The sequence below is a fragment of the Mauremys reevesii genome, linkage group 15 (genome assembly GCF_016161935.1).
Source record: "Mauremys reevesii isolate NIE-2019 linkage group 15, ASM1616193v1, whole genome shotgun sequence".
Classification (NCBI taxonomy): domain Eukaryota; kingdom Metazoa; phylum Chordata; order Testudines; family Geoemydidae; genus Mauremys; species Mauremys reevesii.
In genome coordinates this window covers 18,912,633-18,927,656 of record NC_052637.1, presented here as the reverse complement: position 1 = coordinate 18,927,656, position 15,024 = coordinate 18,912,633, and the positions used below count along the sequence as shown (strand labels likewise).

At 47.8% G+C, this 15,024-nt stretch overlaps 2 protein-coding genes across 2 annotated transcripts in view; one reads left to right on the top strand and one right to left on the bottom strand.

Annotated features, from left to right (window-relative positions):
- LOC120383262 (E3 ubiquitin-protein ligase TRIM58-like) overlaps positions 1-404 on the top strand; it is a 33,700-nt gene extending 33,296 nt beyond the window's left edge. The window contains exon 7 of the mRNA XM_039501161.1: positions 49-404. Coding sequence (XP_039357095.1) covers positions 49-161 — 113 coding nt within the window. The 3' untranslated portion in view covers positions 162-404. The remainder of the gene's footprint in view (positions 1-48) is intronic.
- DHRS7C (dehydrogenase/reductase 7C) overlaps positions 1-15,024 on the bottom strand; it is a 445,910-nt gene that overhangs the window by 120,073 nt on the left and 310,813 nt on the right. The window lies entirely within an intron of this gene.

Below are 15,024 nucleotides of genomic sequence, written 5' to 3'. Positions count from 1 at the left end.
GCCAATGAGAGCGTAAGGAGCGTGGGGTCCCATCCTCTCTCTGCTCAGGGGCCCGAGCTAGAGCCACACCAGCCAGAAGGAGAGAAGCAGCCCAGGGATCAGAGCTGTGCTGGGGGCAGAGCCACGGCAGCCGGTACCGGAGGAGCGGCCCGGAGAGCTGAGCTGGAGGCAGAACACCAGCAGCGCTGAGGCAGAGTGAAGATGGGGCTGGAGCTGGGGCTGGAGCAGTCCGGAGCCGGCTGTGGTGAGCAGCTGGGGAGAGCGAGGGGGACCCTGGCAGCGGGCCCAGTGCAGGGAGATCCCACCAGCCAAGAGGCCTTGCAGGCCAGAATTGGCAGTGAACCATAACCCTGATGCGGGGGCCGATGCTGGGGAGAAGAGTCCTGCCACCTAGAGCCTGGGGGTGTGTGGCCATCCTCAGAGCAAGTGTCCGACCTGCAGCATCCCTGCAGCACAGCCAGGGCAGGAGGCCTGGGAGGTGAGGCAGAGACTGTGAACTGCCCTTATATTGCAGACTGCTGTTTGTGATGTCCCCATGCCACAGAGTGGGGTTACTTGTTTCCTTTAACCTTTTACATTTTTCCTTGTTTTTTTAATTGGCTGCTGTTCAATAAATTGTATTTGCTTTGAAATGTATGTAATGATCAGTGGGTCAGGGGAGTGTCCAGAGTGGAGAGAGCAGCTCAGAGTGGGGACACTCTAGCCTTTGTCCTAAATGACCATGACAAGATTGTGGGTCAAGTCCCCGAGGAATCCTGGGCCCAGCATTGTTGGGGTTACATGGACTCTACCACACAGGAGAGTGGAAGGGGAGCCCTTGAGGTCAGGCAGGCTTCTGTGTAAAGGAAGTGGGGGTGAGGACTGAGATCCTTTCTCTAGCCAATTCCACACGGGTAGTGTATAAGCCAGGAAAGTTCCCCACAATAGTGGGACCATTCCCCCGCTTACACTAGGGTGGAGTGGTATGGGGGCTGCAGCAGTATGAAGTAAAGAGCCAAGATCACAAGAGGAAGACTTGGGGGAAGGGTATGTAATGGGGGGGGGGGGGAAGAGGCCACAAGTAGGAAGAGCCCCTGGCAGAAATGAAAAAGAAGAGACCCCAGTATGGGGAGGTGGAGCTCTGAGAAGTGGGTGGGGAGATCCCAGGGAAGGGCTAAGTGGGCAGAAGGGAGGGATCCAGGAACAGAGAAGGCTGGAGCCAAGGAAGGGAGGAATGGTGTTGGGAGAGGTGTGGACGGGGTAGGCAACGTGTCCAATTTTTGAGGTCCGTGGTAAGTTTTCAAAAAACATTGAATGACTGAATGATATAGCTCCCCCTGCCCACAGCGTCCATCACTAAGTACAATAATTTTGCCAAGTGTCCTTCGCACAACATGGTGGTGCCGACCTCAGGGTGTGGGCGGCCCCCTGCACTCTCTGTTGTTTTGGGGGAGCCACTGAGCACATGTGGCTCTCAGAATCCTCAGTGCAGACAGAACTGATCAAGGTCCCATCTGTGCCCTTAGTTGCACTGCCTCACAGGGCATCTGCAGGCCCCAGCAAGACTTGGGGGAAGGGGAACATTTGGCAGAATTTTATTCTATTGCAAACCCTACCATGGCGTTAGCTGGACTGGGGCGGTTCTGTTCAGTAACCAGATGCCTGGGCAGGCAGTTTGATATTGTATACAGGCCCAAAGTGGGAGAGTGGGAGTGAGTGGAGTTGGATGGAAAACAGATCCTGGGAATGAAGTCACTGAAGGGAAAAGCCATCTATCAGAGAGAGACAATGGGACAGGAGAAGTGACAATGGGATGGTGTTGTGTAGAAATGCCAGGGCCAAAATATTTCTGAAATACCCCATGTGATGCTGAGAGTCCCTCAATGACAACTGAATCAGAAATCAGTGTAACTCATCGGAAGGATGACACTCACTACCCCCAACACACTGTTGTCATAATGTGTATCTAAATGGTGTCATGTAAGTTATCATATGTAAACTGGTGGTACACTGGTCCCAAAAATCAGTGTGCCAATTATTACTTCTTTGTCAACTCCTAGCATGCAAGCCCAGCTGAATGCACCTGGGTGTTGTATAAAATTGGATGTAAGGAAAGAAAGGCCCAGTGAAGGTATAGCTGCCCTAATACTATCTCAATGTGAACTACTGAAGGTTATTGGATTTGTCTGGCAGCCAGGACGGGTGAGTAGCCTAAAGAAAAGGCTCCCAAGAAATGTATTAAACTGCTTTGGTGGAACTGGATTAGACGTTGGAGTGCCGAATGCTACTAACATAGAGGTATTGGCAAACAAATGAAGTTATGTTCATAAAGTAAATCATAATCCTTAGGTATTAGGGGATGTGATCTTGAATTTCATGTACCTGAATTTAAACATAGTCAGTTAAAAATGTCTTATACTTTGTATTCTATTGTAACCCCGGTGCCCCTTGGAATCGGTTTAACTGCTTTACAAACATTGCTTGTACACCCGGATTTACAGAACCATCTAGATACTGCAAAACAGGAAGGGCGCAGAGTCATGGTTCACCATGCATCATAATGCCAATGAAATTAAACGGGTATTTACAAGAATTGGCCAGGACCTGTCATACCACTGGTGGGAAGTGTTATTGGGATGGTCTCCCACTGGCACAGGCATCCTGAATTTGACCCTACACCCCATCATATTAATCTTGAGGTGCCAAATAGTAGTGGTTTTTGTTACCAGCCTGTTGACATGCTGGACCTGGCGCAAAATCTGACAATTGCAAGCCCCCCCGAGAGATGAGTCAATGGTTACTGCCACCGGCACTCATACCCCTGGGAAAGGAACATATCGCCCCCTCCCTCAAATGGGAAAGGAGGCCAAAATGATTGCTTGTCAATTGCTATGCTGCTGTATATGGGATGCCAACAAGAAGATCATTTGCTCGGTTTCAGCTGAGAGCCTTGAGTTTTCACTGGATCTTAACTCAAGTGCATCCAGAAAAATTGTGACAGCGACCATGTAAAGGCCCCCTTGTGTGAAAGGTGATCTTTAAGGAGGGAAAATGTACGGGGAGATTTTGGCAAACCAGTAAAATGCCTGAAACCACCATTTTGTATTGCTAAAAGCAGCCAAATCAGCAGGCCGTAAAGTGGCCATGTAGCAAGCTTAGCTTAATCAAGGAAGGAAGGGAGGGGGTTTTGGGTGCCACAGAAAGGGCAGCTTGACCTTGCACCCTTCCTGATAAGAATTGTGTTGAAGTTGCTGATACATGCATTTTAGAAGAGCAGAATGTGCCCTCAGGAATGTGTCTAACAGGGTCTCAAGGCTGCAAACTCTGGGAAAAAAAACACACCTGGTTAATCAATAATCAGAAGAAAACCTCTTGCTTGACTATTGAAACTGCTTGCTTAACAAGTTTTTTTTTTTTAAGGGACATATTCTATTGCTAATGAATAAATAATGGGAAAAAGTTTGAGATATGGGGAACTCTTTGGGGTCTGGTCTCTCCCACTGGATGCATCTTGTGTTCCCCACCAGAAGACGGGCTGCCGCTGTGCCACTTGAGAACCCACACTTAGCTTCAGTAATTATCGGGGGTTGGGGGTGTTTTACTAACCTGTTGTGGACGTGTGTAAGTGCTTGAGACTAAGTAAAGTTTAGCTTTAAGTGAAAGCACTCTTGTGTTGTCCTCTTTATGCCATCCATCTATCAGTCGGATGGCCGTGTCTCCCCTGATTTATTTCCTGATACCACCTGGCACAGAGTAAAAGTTAGCAAGAGCTTTGTGTTTAAAGAACCCCAGGTAACACTGCTCTGGAGAAGGAGCCTCCATTACCAGTCACCCTTGTGGTCTGTTTGCTGTCCACCTGAGACTTCTCAAACCCAGCCCCCAGCCCACGTGTAGACTGTTTGTTGCTGGCTGCCTGAGCCTCCTCAAGCCCAGGCCCCAGTTCAGTTATAGACTCTGTTTAAGGGCTGGCAGCTTGAGCCACCCAAGCCCAGGCTAAAGCCTGCCTGTGACTGTTGGTCGCTCAGCCCTATTGTGGGTTCTTGACTGTCCTGCGGACTCTGGTCCTGGCCAGACGGGACCGGACTGAGTGGCCTCCCTCACCATGGGAGAGTAAGGGACCATTGCACGTGGTGGAGAATGTGGGCAACGTCCCCGCCCCTGAGATAAGGGAACGAGCTAACTATAAGGTACAATAGAACCCTCCACCCGTCCCTGGTATGTAGAGGATGGAGATTGAATGGCTGATCAAATGGCTTGCCGAGAGCCAGCAGCAGCAACAACAGCTGCTGCAACAACAACTCGGCAGTCAACAGCAGCAGCTGATTCGGGATTTGGGGGCCCAAAATTGCGAGCAACAGCAGCAATGCCTGCAGCAGCTCATGGCCCTTTGGCCGAACCCAGAGCATCCCAACCCCAGTGGGGCCATGCGACCCCCTGATCCTGTCATGCCCGTACACCTGACCAAGATGGGGCCTGACGATGACCCCAAGACGTTTTAAAATTATGTTTGCGAGAGTTGCCTCCCCAGCTAAATGGCCCTCGGCCCAATGGGCCACTTTGTTGGTGTCATATGTAACGGGTCCAGCCCAGGCCGCCTATAGGGCGCTTCCCATGGCTGAAGCCAATGACTGTGAATGACTGAAGGCTGCAATCCTTGATGCCCTGGAGATCACCACTGAGATGTTTAAGCGGCGGCTATGGGAGAAGACGTACACTCCGGGAGTCCGGTCTAGAGCACTAGCCTAGCAGGTGAGAGAGGCATGCTGGTGATGGCTACAGCCAGAAAAGCATACGGGGGCCGAGCTAGCAGAACAAGTGACGCTTGAGGATTTTTTGCATATCCTTCCAGCATGCGGAAGGACTTGGGTCATACGCCACCAGCCGACTATGCTGAGCAAGGCCATAGCTTTGAAGGAGAACTTTCAGGTAGCAGAGACCCCTGTAGGACCAGGGCCCCGTCCTCCAACCGCCGTGCCAGTCCATTCTCGTGAAGAGAAGACCCGGGGCCAGAGGAGCGAGCCCTAACCTGGGCCAAGACCCTTGGAGGGATGGGAAGTCGGCCAGGCCCAACGAAGGCCCTGGAGAGAGTGGGGGCCACTGATAGATGACCCCATTGAAGGGAGACTCCAGGCCGCAGAGCCACCCGCCCCATCACCTACTGCATCAGACCAGCCATGACACCCTGAACTTGGCCCCTGTTTCACCTGTGGCCATTTCAGACACCTCCATCGAGAGTGCCCGATGATGGACTGCAATTTCAGGCAGGTCTACTCGAGAGAGGCCCGGGCTTGGAAGCAGCACTATCAGGTAAGCTGACTATCCCTATGATGGTGAATGGAGCCCCCATTTATTGATTTGGGGTGTGGGCAGATGCTTGTCTTCCAGGGTCTCGTTCCACTGCCCGACCCACCCCTTGGGGTCGTGCAGCTCCAGTGTATCCATGGGGATGTTTGGCCATACCCCAAGGCCCAGGCAACCCTGACCATGAAAGGGGAAATCCAGACCCAGATGGCTGGGCTAGCCCCAAAGTTGGCGTACCCAGTCATCTTGGGCCAAGACTGGAAGGGCTTTGCGGCCTCCTGCAAGCAGTGGCTGGTAGAGCCTCACCTGTAGAAGCTGCATTTGAAGGTGAACCCATAGAGGAAGCTGACCATGCCCGGGGGGACCCCAACTGGGATGACCAAGGCATGGACAGCCCTAAACCTGACACCCTGGAAGAAGGAGGGAAACCCAGGGGACCCAACCAGAAAGAGTCCCCAGCATTGGGGATGGACTTTAATTGTGACCAATGGGAGGACCTAGCAATTGGCTAGGGTTAATGGGACCCTGACAGTTCCCCCTCAGGCCACCACATACCCCCATTTTGAGTTGATGGGGGATTGCTTATACCAGATCACCTGCAAACCCCAGACTGAGGAAACTCGAGTGCAATTCGTCATTCCACGATGCCATTAACGTGCAGTTCTGCAGCTGTCCCATGATGTCCCTGCAGCTGGCCACCTGGCCCATGAGAAAACTCTGACCTGGATCCTGGCCACTGGGGATGAAAAAAATAGTCTTCTCTAGCCCAGTCTATGACCCTGGAGCACTGTCATCTAACTAACCCCTCACTCATCTGACTGTGGAGGATTCCTGTCCTCCCAAACCCCAGTACCTAATCTCCCCTCTCACTTCTGGGAGCACAAGGGATGGGAATGGGGAGGAGGTAAAGAACTCCTGGAGCTGCAGAAGGAGTACATATGCCTGGAGGAGCAGAGGAAGATGTGGTGGCTTCATGGTCAGAATTGATCATAGAATATCAGGGTTGGAAGAGACCTCAGGAGGTCATCTAATTCAACCCCCTGCTCAAAGCAGGACCAATCCCCAGACAGATTTTTGCCCCACATCCCTAAACGGCCCCCTCAAGGATTGAACTCACAACCCTGAGTTTAGTAGGCCAATGCTCCACTGAGCTATCCCCCCAATGCAGGTTCAAGGTCAGAGGTGAGGAGCAGTGCCCTAATTAATAGCGGTGCTGGGGGACAGGCAGATGTGGGGTGACCAGGACACAACATTAATTAATTGGGGTTGGGGGATTAACTGGAGGCTCTGCATCAGCAGAGAACCTGGGGTAGGGAGACCCAGGGATTGAGGAGTGTGACCTCCAAGCCATCATGGGGATGCTGCTGTGGGAAAGAGTTGGGGGTGGTGAGATCATCTGGATGAATGTGAGCTGGCCCTATGAACTGGAGAGGGAAGTACAGGGCAGGTTTAACCAGAAAGGAGAGAAGAAAAGAAAGGGGGGGAGGGGAGTGAAACAAGAATAAAGGGAGAAGCCTAAGGAAAGTGGGGGAAACTGAAATGAAGAGTGAAAGCAAAAACAATCCTGAGAAGGGAAAAAGCTCGAGACACAGAGAGGGGAAAGGAAAAACTCAGGGGAGAGAACTGGGAACCTGAGGTGGAATGATCTGTGAATGTGACTAGAGTAGAGTTAAGGAGACAGAGAAATAGATGGGAAAAGTGTGCTATAAAAAGTGATATGTAGAACTGGATAAAATGAAAGAAAGGCGTGAAGAAAAGAGAATACAAGAGGGATACAAAGATTTATAAAATGGTGCAGAAAGTCAGACTGGTTATGAAAATTCCCTCTCCGCTCCTTTTAAGCCTGACTTTTGCTTAAGAGAAATGAAGCATATGTTTTCTCATTTATTTCCTTTTAATTTCCCAGTTGTAATTTTGAAGGCAGACATGGGATTCCCCCTCACCTCCAATTGGTTGTGTCACCCTAACAGCAATGAGGGTATGTGTGCGTGTGACAATCTCATGATAGCCTGGACCTTACTGTAATATGTTGCTATCCCCTCTACACTCTGGGGCATACGCTTTATATTACATGTATGTCAAGAATTGTTCAGCTGAAGAGAGCTGGTTTGGTCACTTCAGCTCCCAACCCCCAAAACTGCTGGTGCGTGACACAAGTAAACAAAATACATGACAGATATTTGCAGTGTGGGACTCTTGGGTTTTATGATTCATCACATCAGAATCAATAGCCCATAATGGTTTTAATGATCATGTGAATTAAATAAACTATTTAAAAAAAGAAAACTAAAATATACGCCAAATTAATCCCCACTCCCACAGCAACAGGGTTTGTACTATGACCTCTCTGGTCTCCTGCACTCATCTCCACCACTGGAACTTCAGGAAGAATTGCTATTACGTCTGAGGGCCAACCTCTGGAGGGGAATTGACAGATACTTTGCTGGTGGGTTACACAGGAGCCTACTAGACAGTTTAGAATATTAGTAATCAGGACACCCGAGTTCTCTTCCTGGCCGAGTGTGGGATAATTGTGCAGTGGTGGGTATGATAGGTAACCAGATCATATCTATTTTCTGTATTCATCCCAAAAGGCAGTAGGAAAGTGTGGCTAGTTTTTAGGCTTTACACAGTGGAGACCTTGGTTTTCTGTCCAGTTCCACCTGAAGTGACTTTTTGTATCCTGTCAAGTGCTGGGGATTTTTTTCCCCCATTTGTCTGGAGCATCAGGGTCTGGGGGAGCTAAATTACAGCTAAGTGGCCAGTTCACATTACACAGGACAGTGTAGCCAATGTGACACAACAACAATAACACTGACCCAGTTTTAGTGTGATTCCATTGACTTCAATAGATCTTATCCAGCTGATAACTCATGGCCAGTTCCAGAGCAGCCTGTGTAACTACCTGCATTCCCAAGAGCATCTCCAGTCAGTGCTTCCTTCCCATCACGGTCAACTTCCCATTCTGGTGCCAGGAAGCTGCTCCACAGACTCTCCTAGGTCTCCTCAGTCTGGCCCCAGACCCCCCTCCTGCAGCTGGAATGGACAAGTAGCCTGAGAGCCTTGCAAACTAGAGTTCACTGGTTATGCTGGACCTTGTATGGGTGCAGGGGCCCAATGCTGGCTGATCTCCACAGAGTGCCAGGACTTTCCTAGAAGTGGGGACCCTGGCAGGGGAGCAGAAGTAGCCAGGCCAAGAACAGGGACCAGAGGGAACCAGGGTCTTAGGGAACCTGAGGCCAAGTGAGGAGAAGACAGCTGCAGTCAGAGGACAAATTCTCAACCTCATCTCTTCTCTTCCGCTATTTTCCCCCTTTTCATTGTCTTGGTTGGAGGTACCAGCTCAGTAACTGTCTGCAGTTCCCTTAAAGCACCCAGCCTCAGGCCCCCATCCAAACATACATGTCAGATAGGATGATTACTGAAAATCATATAAAAGAAAAGGTTCTCCTGATCCCAAAGGACCAAGCCCCAGACCCAGGTCAAATGATAACTTAGATCTTACCCAAAGTGCACGCTTAGAGCCAATTCTTATTAACTAAGCTAAAATTTATTTAAAAAAAAAGAAAAGTGTTGGTTAAAAGATCAATATACATACAGACTTGAATTCAATTCTTGAGGTTCAGATACATAGCAGAGATGAGCTTTTAGTTGCCAAAAGTCCTTTTAGAAATTGGACTATACCCTATGGACTATGTCCATATTCAGGGTGACTCTAGTTAGTGACTGGGGATCTCAATTCTTAAGGCTTAAGGTTTCCCCTTCTTGAAATCCAAAGCAGATCTGAGATGAAGAAGAATCATGTTCCAGGGTTTTTATGCATTTCCTGCAGCCTTTTGGCCTGAGAAAATGGTAGTCTTAACTTTCCTTCTTCCAAACATCATGGCAATTAGCACAGGATAATTTAACCATTTAACAGTTCAGATACAGGTTACCATAACCTTCAAAGAGACATATAGACAATAATACAGTTTCCCTTAAGTGTCTTCCTAAATATTAATACTCCTTTTTTCGATCTTTGAATTAAAGCTATAGCAATAGACAAGACTTGTTTGCTTACATCACAAGACCTGAGCAAACAGCTGCTCTTCTATCTCTAACAATGCAGACTTGCATTTCAAAGCTCTATTCATTTACACATCTTCCTAACCAGTCTCTAAAGTTCGGTCATGGGTCAGGTCAGTCTGTGAGTTAACTAACTCTTTCTTGCCCTGTCACCTTTCAATGAAATATTATATTACACTCATAACATCACTCCTATAATTAACTTTTCCTGCCAATGGAAGAACCTAGAAGTCCCCAAATACTGGCTAAATGCTGAGGTCAAAGAAGCAATGGTACAACCTGAGTCAGAATCTAGACTGGGATGGGCAAACTATGGCCCACAGGCCATTTTTTCCAGCCCGTGAGCTCCAGTCAGGGGAGCGGGGCCGGGGGTTTTGTCGCGCTCTAGCCGGCACTTTGGCCAGGGTAGCGGTACCGGGGGTTTTGCTGCGCTCCACCCGGTGCTCCTCAGTGATGAGCAGTCTTCAGGGAAGATTCTGCACACAAAATGCCACATTCCTCAGGTATGACCTCACCACCTCTATGCAGCAGCAGAGAGCCAAATCCCCTCCCTCTTTCCTATGGCCCCACCCTCGAGTTGAGGGAAACCTCCCAGGGCTGAAGCTCCTCCCCCCTGGGTTCCTCTGCACGTGGCACAGCTGCTTTGGTGTCACACTGCCAGCAGGGCCGGTAGGAGTTTCTGGTACCACCCCATGAAGCCCCCCGTGCCACCCCTCATGAATCCTCTTGCCACACCACAGTAAAATCCCTTATTATATACAAACTTTTAATGACCACAACTGTGCAAACAGAATGCAAAGTACAACAGTAAGAATTTTTTTTGGGGGGTGGGGAGGCTGGGGCATAAAGTTACAGGGAGTTTATACCTGCCTCTTCTTGTCCACATGGATTCTAGGATAGAGCGCCATGGCTCAAAATTGTCAGGGGCATTGACACCTGACAAATCCAGGCTAAAGAGAGGGCCCAGTTTTTTCCCAGTGCTGCCATCTTGTAAAACAGTTGTTTGAAATAAGGGCAGCAATTAGGATTTTCTTCTCCCTTTCAAAAATGAGTGCTGCAAAAAAAAGAAAAAGAAAAGTGGACAATGAGTATCGGGTTTTCAACAAAGTATGGAATACAAAATATTTTTTCCACAAATGTGAACTTGAAGGCCGTATGCCTGATTTGTCAGGAGAGCATCGCGGTGTTCAAAGAGGACAACTTGAACCACCATTTTTCAATGAAACATCCTAATTATGGCAGCAATTTAACAACTGAAGAAAGGGCAAGAAAAGCTGAGCAACTCGCCACAAACTTAAAAACTCAGCAAAATATTTATGTGCGACGGTCTGCAATTCAGGAAGCCACTACAAAGGCAAGTTACATTCTGGTGTTTAAAATCGCTAAACAAAATAAGCCTTTTGCTGAAGAGGAGTTTATGAAAGAATGCATGGCTGATGTTTCTGGCCTGCTGTGCCTGGAATACCAAAACAAATTTGAGAACATTAGTTTGTCACAAAGAACTGTTACACGCTGTGCAGAAGTGATTGATGAACATTTGGCTTCCAAGTTGAACAAGAAAGCACAGGGCTTTATATTGTTTTCATTAGCTCTCGATGACAGCACTGACATTAAGGACATAGCACAGTTACTGATTTTTGTCAGAGGAATTGACGACAAATTTGAAATCAGAGGAATTTTTATCAATGGAATCAATGAAAGTTACAACTAAGGGATCGGATTTATACGAGAGGGTGTCCGGGTACCTTGAACATCTGAAGCTCCCCTGGAGTAAACTGGCAAATGTAACCACAGATGGATCACCAAATTTAACAGGGAAAAACATAGGACTTTTAAAAAGAATTCAGGACAAAGTAAAAGAAGATGACCATCATAAAGAGGTGATTTTTCTGCACTGTATTATACATCAGGAGGCCCTCTGCAAAAATGTCTTGGACATTGGTCATGTTGTTTGCACAATAGTGAAAACAGTGAACTACATAAGAGCGAGGGGACTTAATCATCGGCAATTTATTTCCCTTCTCGAAGACACTGATGCTGAACACCAGGACTTACTTTATTATACAAATATCCGCTGGCTCAGCCTAGGAAAGGTATCGCAGCGAGTGTGGGAGCTCAGATGAAATTTGCACTTTTCTGGAGATGCAGAGGAAAGAAAATGATTTCCCCGAATTAAAGAATTCAAACTGGGTGTGTGACCTTGCTTTGGTGGGGATATCTTGGCACATTTAAATGAACTTAAACCTGCAAGCAAAGAGTGTGTTTGTACACATTTTGCATTCTAGTGTGACAGCTTTCAAAGCCAAGTTATTTGTTTTGAAAACAAAACTAAGGACAAAGTGTTTGCTCACTTTCCAACACTGAAATGCTTGGAAGTGTCACCAGAGCAAAGAGAAAAGTACAGCAGAATTTTGAGTGACTTGCACAGCGAATTTTGTCATTGATTTTCTGACTTTGAGAAGCTAGAGAAGGCACTGGAGCTGGTGGCATGCTAACTGTTATTTGACTACAAGAAAGCCCCACAAGAATTACAGCTGGAGCTCACTGATCTCTGCTGTGATTCCACCTTGAAGGAAAAGTACAATTCAAAAAAACTGGATGAGTTTTATGCCGCCTTCAGTGAAACAAAGTTCCCAAATATCCACAAGGTGGCACAGAAAATCCTTGTTTTGCTTGACTCCATCTATGTGTGCTAACAAACATTTTCCCTGATGAATTACAACAAATCTCACTACAGATCCCAGTTAACTGATCAGCATCTCAGCTCAGTATTGCTGATTTCCACAAGAATGACACCGGACTTTGATGCCATTGTAAGAAAGGGTGACGAGCTGCATTGTTCACATAATCAGAAAGGGTGTGGAAAGGTGTTAAGTTTGGTTTAGTTATTGTAATATGTTGTTGATGGTATATTTATAATAATAAGTAGGGTTTTATTTTTATTTCCACTAAATGTATCTTTATTAAATATAGAGTTTATTTGAATATCTCTGAATTGTTAATGTTGTGAGCTTTCATACCCACCATGAGGCAGTCAGGGGGTGGGAAGTGGGAGGGGGCAGGAGCCAGGCTGTTTGGGGAGGCACAGCCTCCCCAACCCAGCCCTCCGTACAGTTTTGCAGTGCCAAAGTTTGCCCACCCCTGATCTACACTAACACTCTCCTGCATGCTTGCTTGTGGATCCACCACCACACCAGCTTAGAGACTGGACCCTGTTTTAAAGAGATACCAAACAAATCCAAAGTGTCTAAGGGTATGAGTTTGCCTGCTCTTCCCTGCATCCTTGTGCATTCAGTCATAAAGCTGTTCTAAAAAACCAGTAACCAGAACCTGAGTTACAGACTGCTTACTCAAAGAATCAGTGTGGAGAACATGCTGGCCAAGCCCAGTCACTTGGCTACAGGGCTGCTCAATTTCTTTAACAATTCCCCTTCCCAAATCTGAAACCTTCTCTAGACTATCCACACTGAATCTTTCTAAAACAAGATCAAAGCATCTATACAGCTCAGAAAAGACTCTGGCAGTTAGGAACTGAAACAAATCTCCTAAACAAACTGTTGTTTTCTTAACTCAATCAAATCACTTCCACACCACAGTTGCCAACTTTCACACAGTAAATAAGCACCCCAAATTTCACAATAAACCAAAAGTCAAGATAATCCCATTTCAAAACAAGGCCAAAACAAGCCAATGCCTAAGAACCCCAATACTCCATTGTTGTGTATTTGGTTGTCATGGTTTTTGTTCCTGTGGCAACTGAGTTAGATTATTAGGGGATAGCCCAGCCAGCTTCCGCCGGTTAGGTGAGCTCCGTGTCTGTAAATAAATGGTAGCTTTGTTAGCTGTCTGCTTTCTGGCCTCAAGTGATTTCTTCCTAAACCGGCTGCCCCCAAGGATATAACATCCATGTGACTAGATCCCCCTGGCGTGCAGTCTGGGACTGTGGTGGGCCCACTGTGCACCCCTGACTCTTCCTCCCTTGCCCCTGCTTGCTGAGAGCTGATAAAAAAAGTAACAAGCTACCACAAGTAACAAGCTACAAGCCAAAGACTAGCCAAAAAGCAACTCACAAGCCAAGTAAGCCCCAAACAAGCCAATTTCTGCATTTTTGGGGGCGGGGCACGGCAGTTGGCATGTCTGTTCCACATCCATCAGTTACAGCAAACTGCTTGCAAAAACTACTCTGAAGATTTTTCTCTTCAGGATTTTTTCTAAGCAACAATCCGTCTTTTTTCTGCACCACAGAAGCATTGCTCTGTGGAGCCACAACAAACTCCTTCTGAGTTTCATTTACACACAGAATCACCTCCGGCACATTAAAAGGACTTTCACATAACCTCCTTTTAGGACATCTGCTAAACTCCATGGTTAATATTTTAGAGCAGGGATCTCAAACTCAAATGACCACAAGGGCCACATGAGGACTAGTACATTGGCCTGAGGGCCACATCACTGACACCTTTTCATATAAAGGTACAAAAAGCCTCCTGCTACCCCTTGCCCCACCCCAACTCCACCCCTTCAATGATGCCCCATCCCTTCCCACCCCTATTCCAACCCCTTCCCCAAATCCCTGCCTCCTCCCCTGAGCATACCACATCCCTGCTCCTCCCCCCTCCCTCCTAGAAAGCACTAAACGCCACCAAACAGCTGGTAGAGGTTGTTCCCCCCTCCCCCATCTGGGTGAAATTAGTGAGTGAAATTTTAGTCATGTGTAATGTATATAAAGAAACAAATCCTAGCTAAAAGGCAGATAAGGTTACTCATGGGCAGTTTCCCACCACAGCCCCAATCTTTAAAGGAAGGCATGATAGAGCCTTCAGTGGCCAGATGGCCTAGTGGCTAGCTCATTGCTCAAAGAGGGTGTAGGGGGATTTGGGCCCTCCCTCTCCATCAGGTCCCATCCCAGGGCCCTGTGTGGTTCAACCCCTAAACAGGGAGATGAGTGTCCCTCCCTGCCAGGGGAAGGGTTGCTTCAAAACCAGTTTCCCTGGGCTGCTTCCTACTAAAGTCTCTTTAGTTTGGGGCACAGCCCCACCAGTCCAGTTGTCCCACAGTTAGAATCATAGAATCTCAGGGTTGGAAGGGACCTCAGGAGGTCATCTAGTCCAACCCTCTGCTCAAAGCAGGACCAAACCCTGCAGATAAGTTGAGACTTATCTGCAGGCGCCCCCTGGCAGGGGGAAGGCTGGCTGGCTGGCTTCCTTATTTACCTCCGGTGGCTGTGTTGGCTGGCAAGTTGCTACACCATTCCTGCAGGCAAACAAATATGGAACTCCTGCTCCCTCACCAGTCAGCCCCTGACTGGCCCCAGCTCCCTTCTTTTCTCCTCCCTCCAGGCCTGGCATTGGCTGCAGGCATAGCAGAGCGGGGCTAGCTAAACCCACAGGTTTTCTTTAACCCCTGCTATGCCAGGTGGCACTGTCTCTTCTCCCTCATACAAAGAAATATAGATTTAAAGAGAATACCTACCCCATCCTGGCTACATACTCCTAAAATCATTCAAAGGCAATAGGACACTGCCCCATCCCAGGTAAGTGCCTTTGACAGAAAGTATTCTACACACAACACTCAGTGTGTTCATCTTACTCTCATTGGAAAGCAAATCCTGAATTCTCACCTGAGCAAAAATTGCTTGTGCCTGGAACATGGCCAGGGCCCAGGTTGCTGGAGGAATAA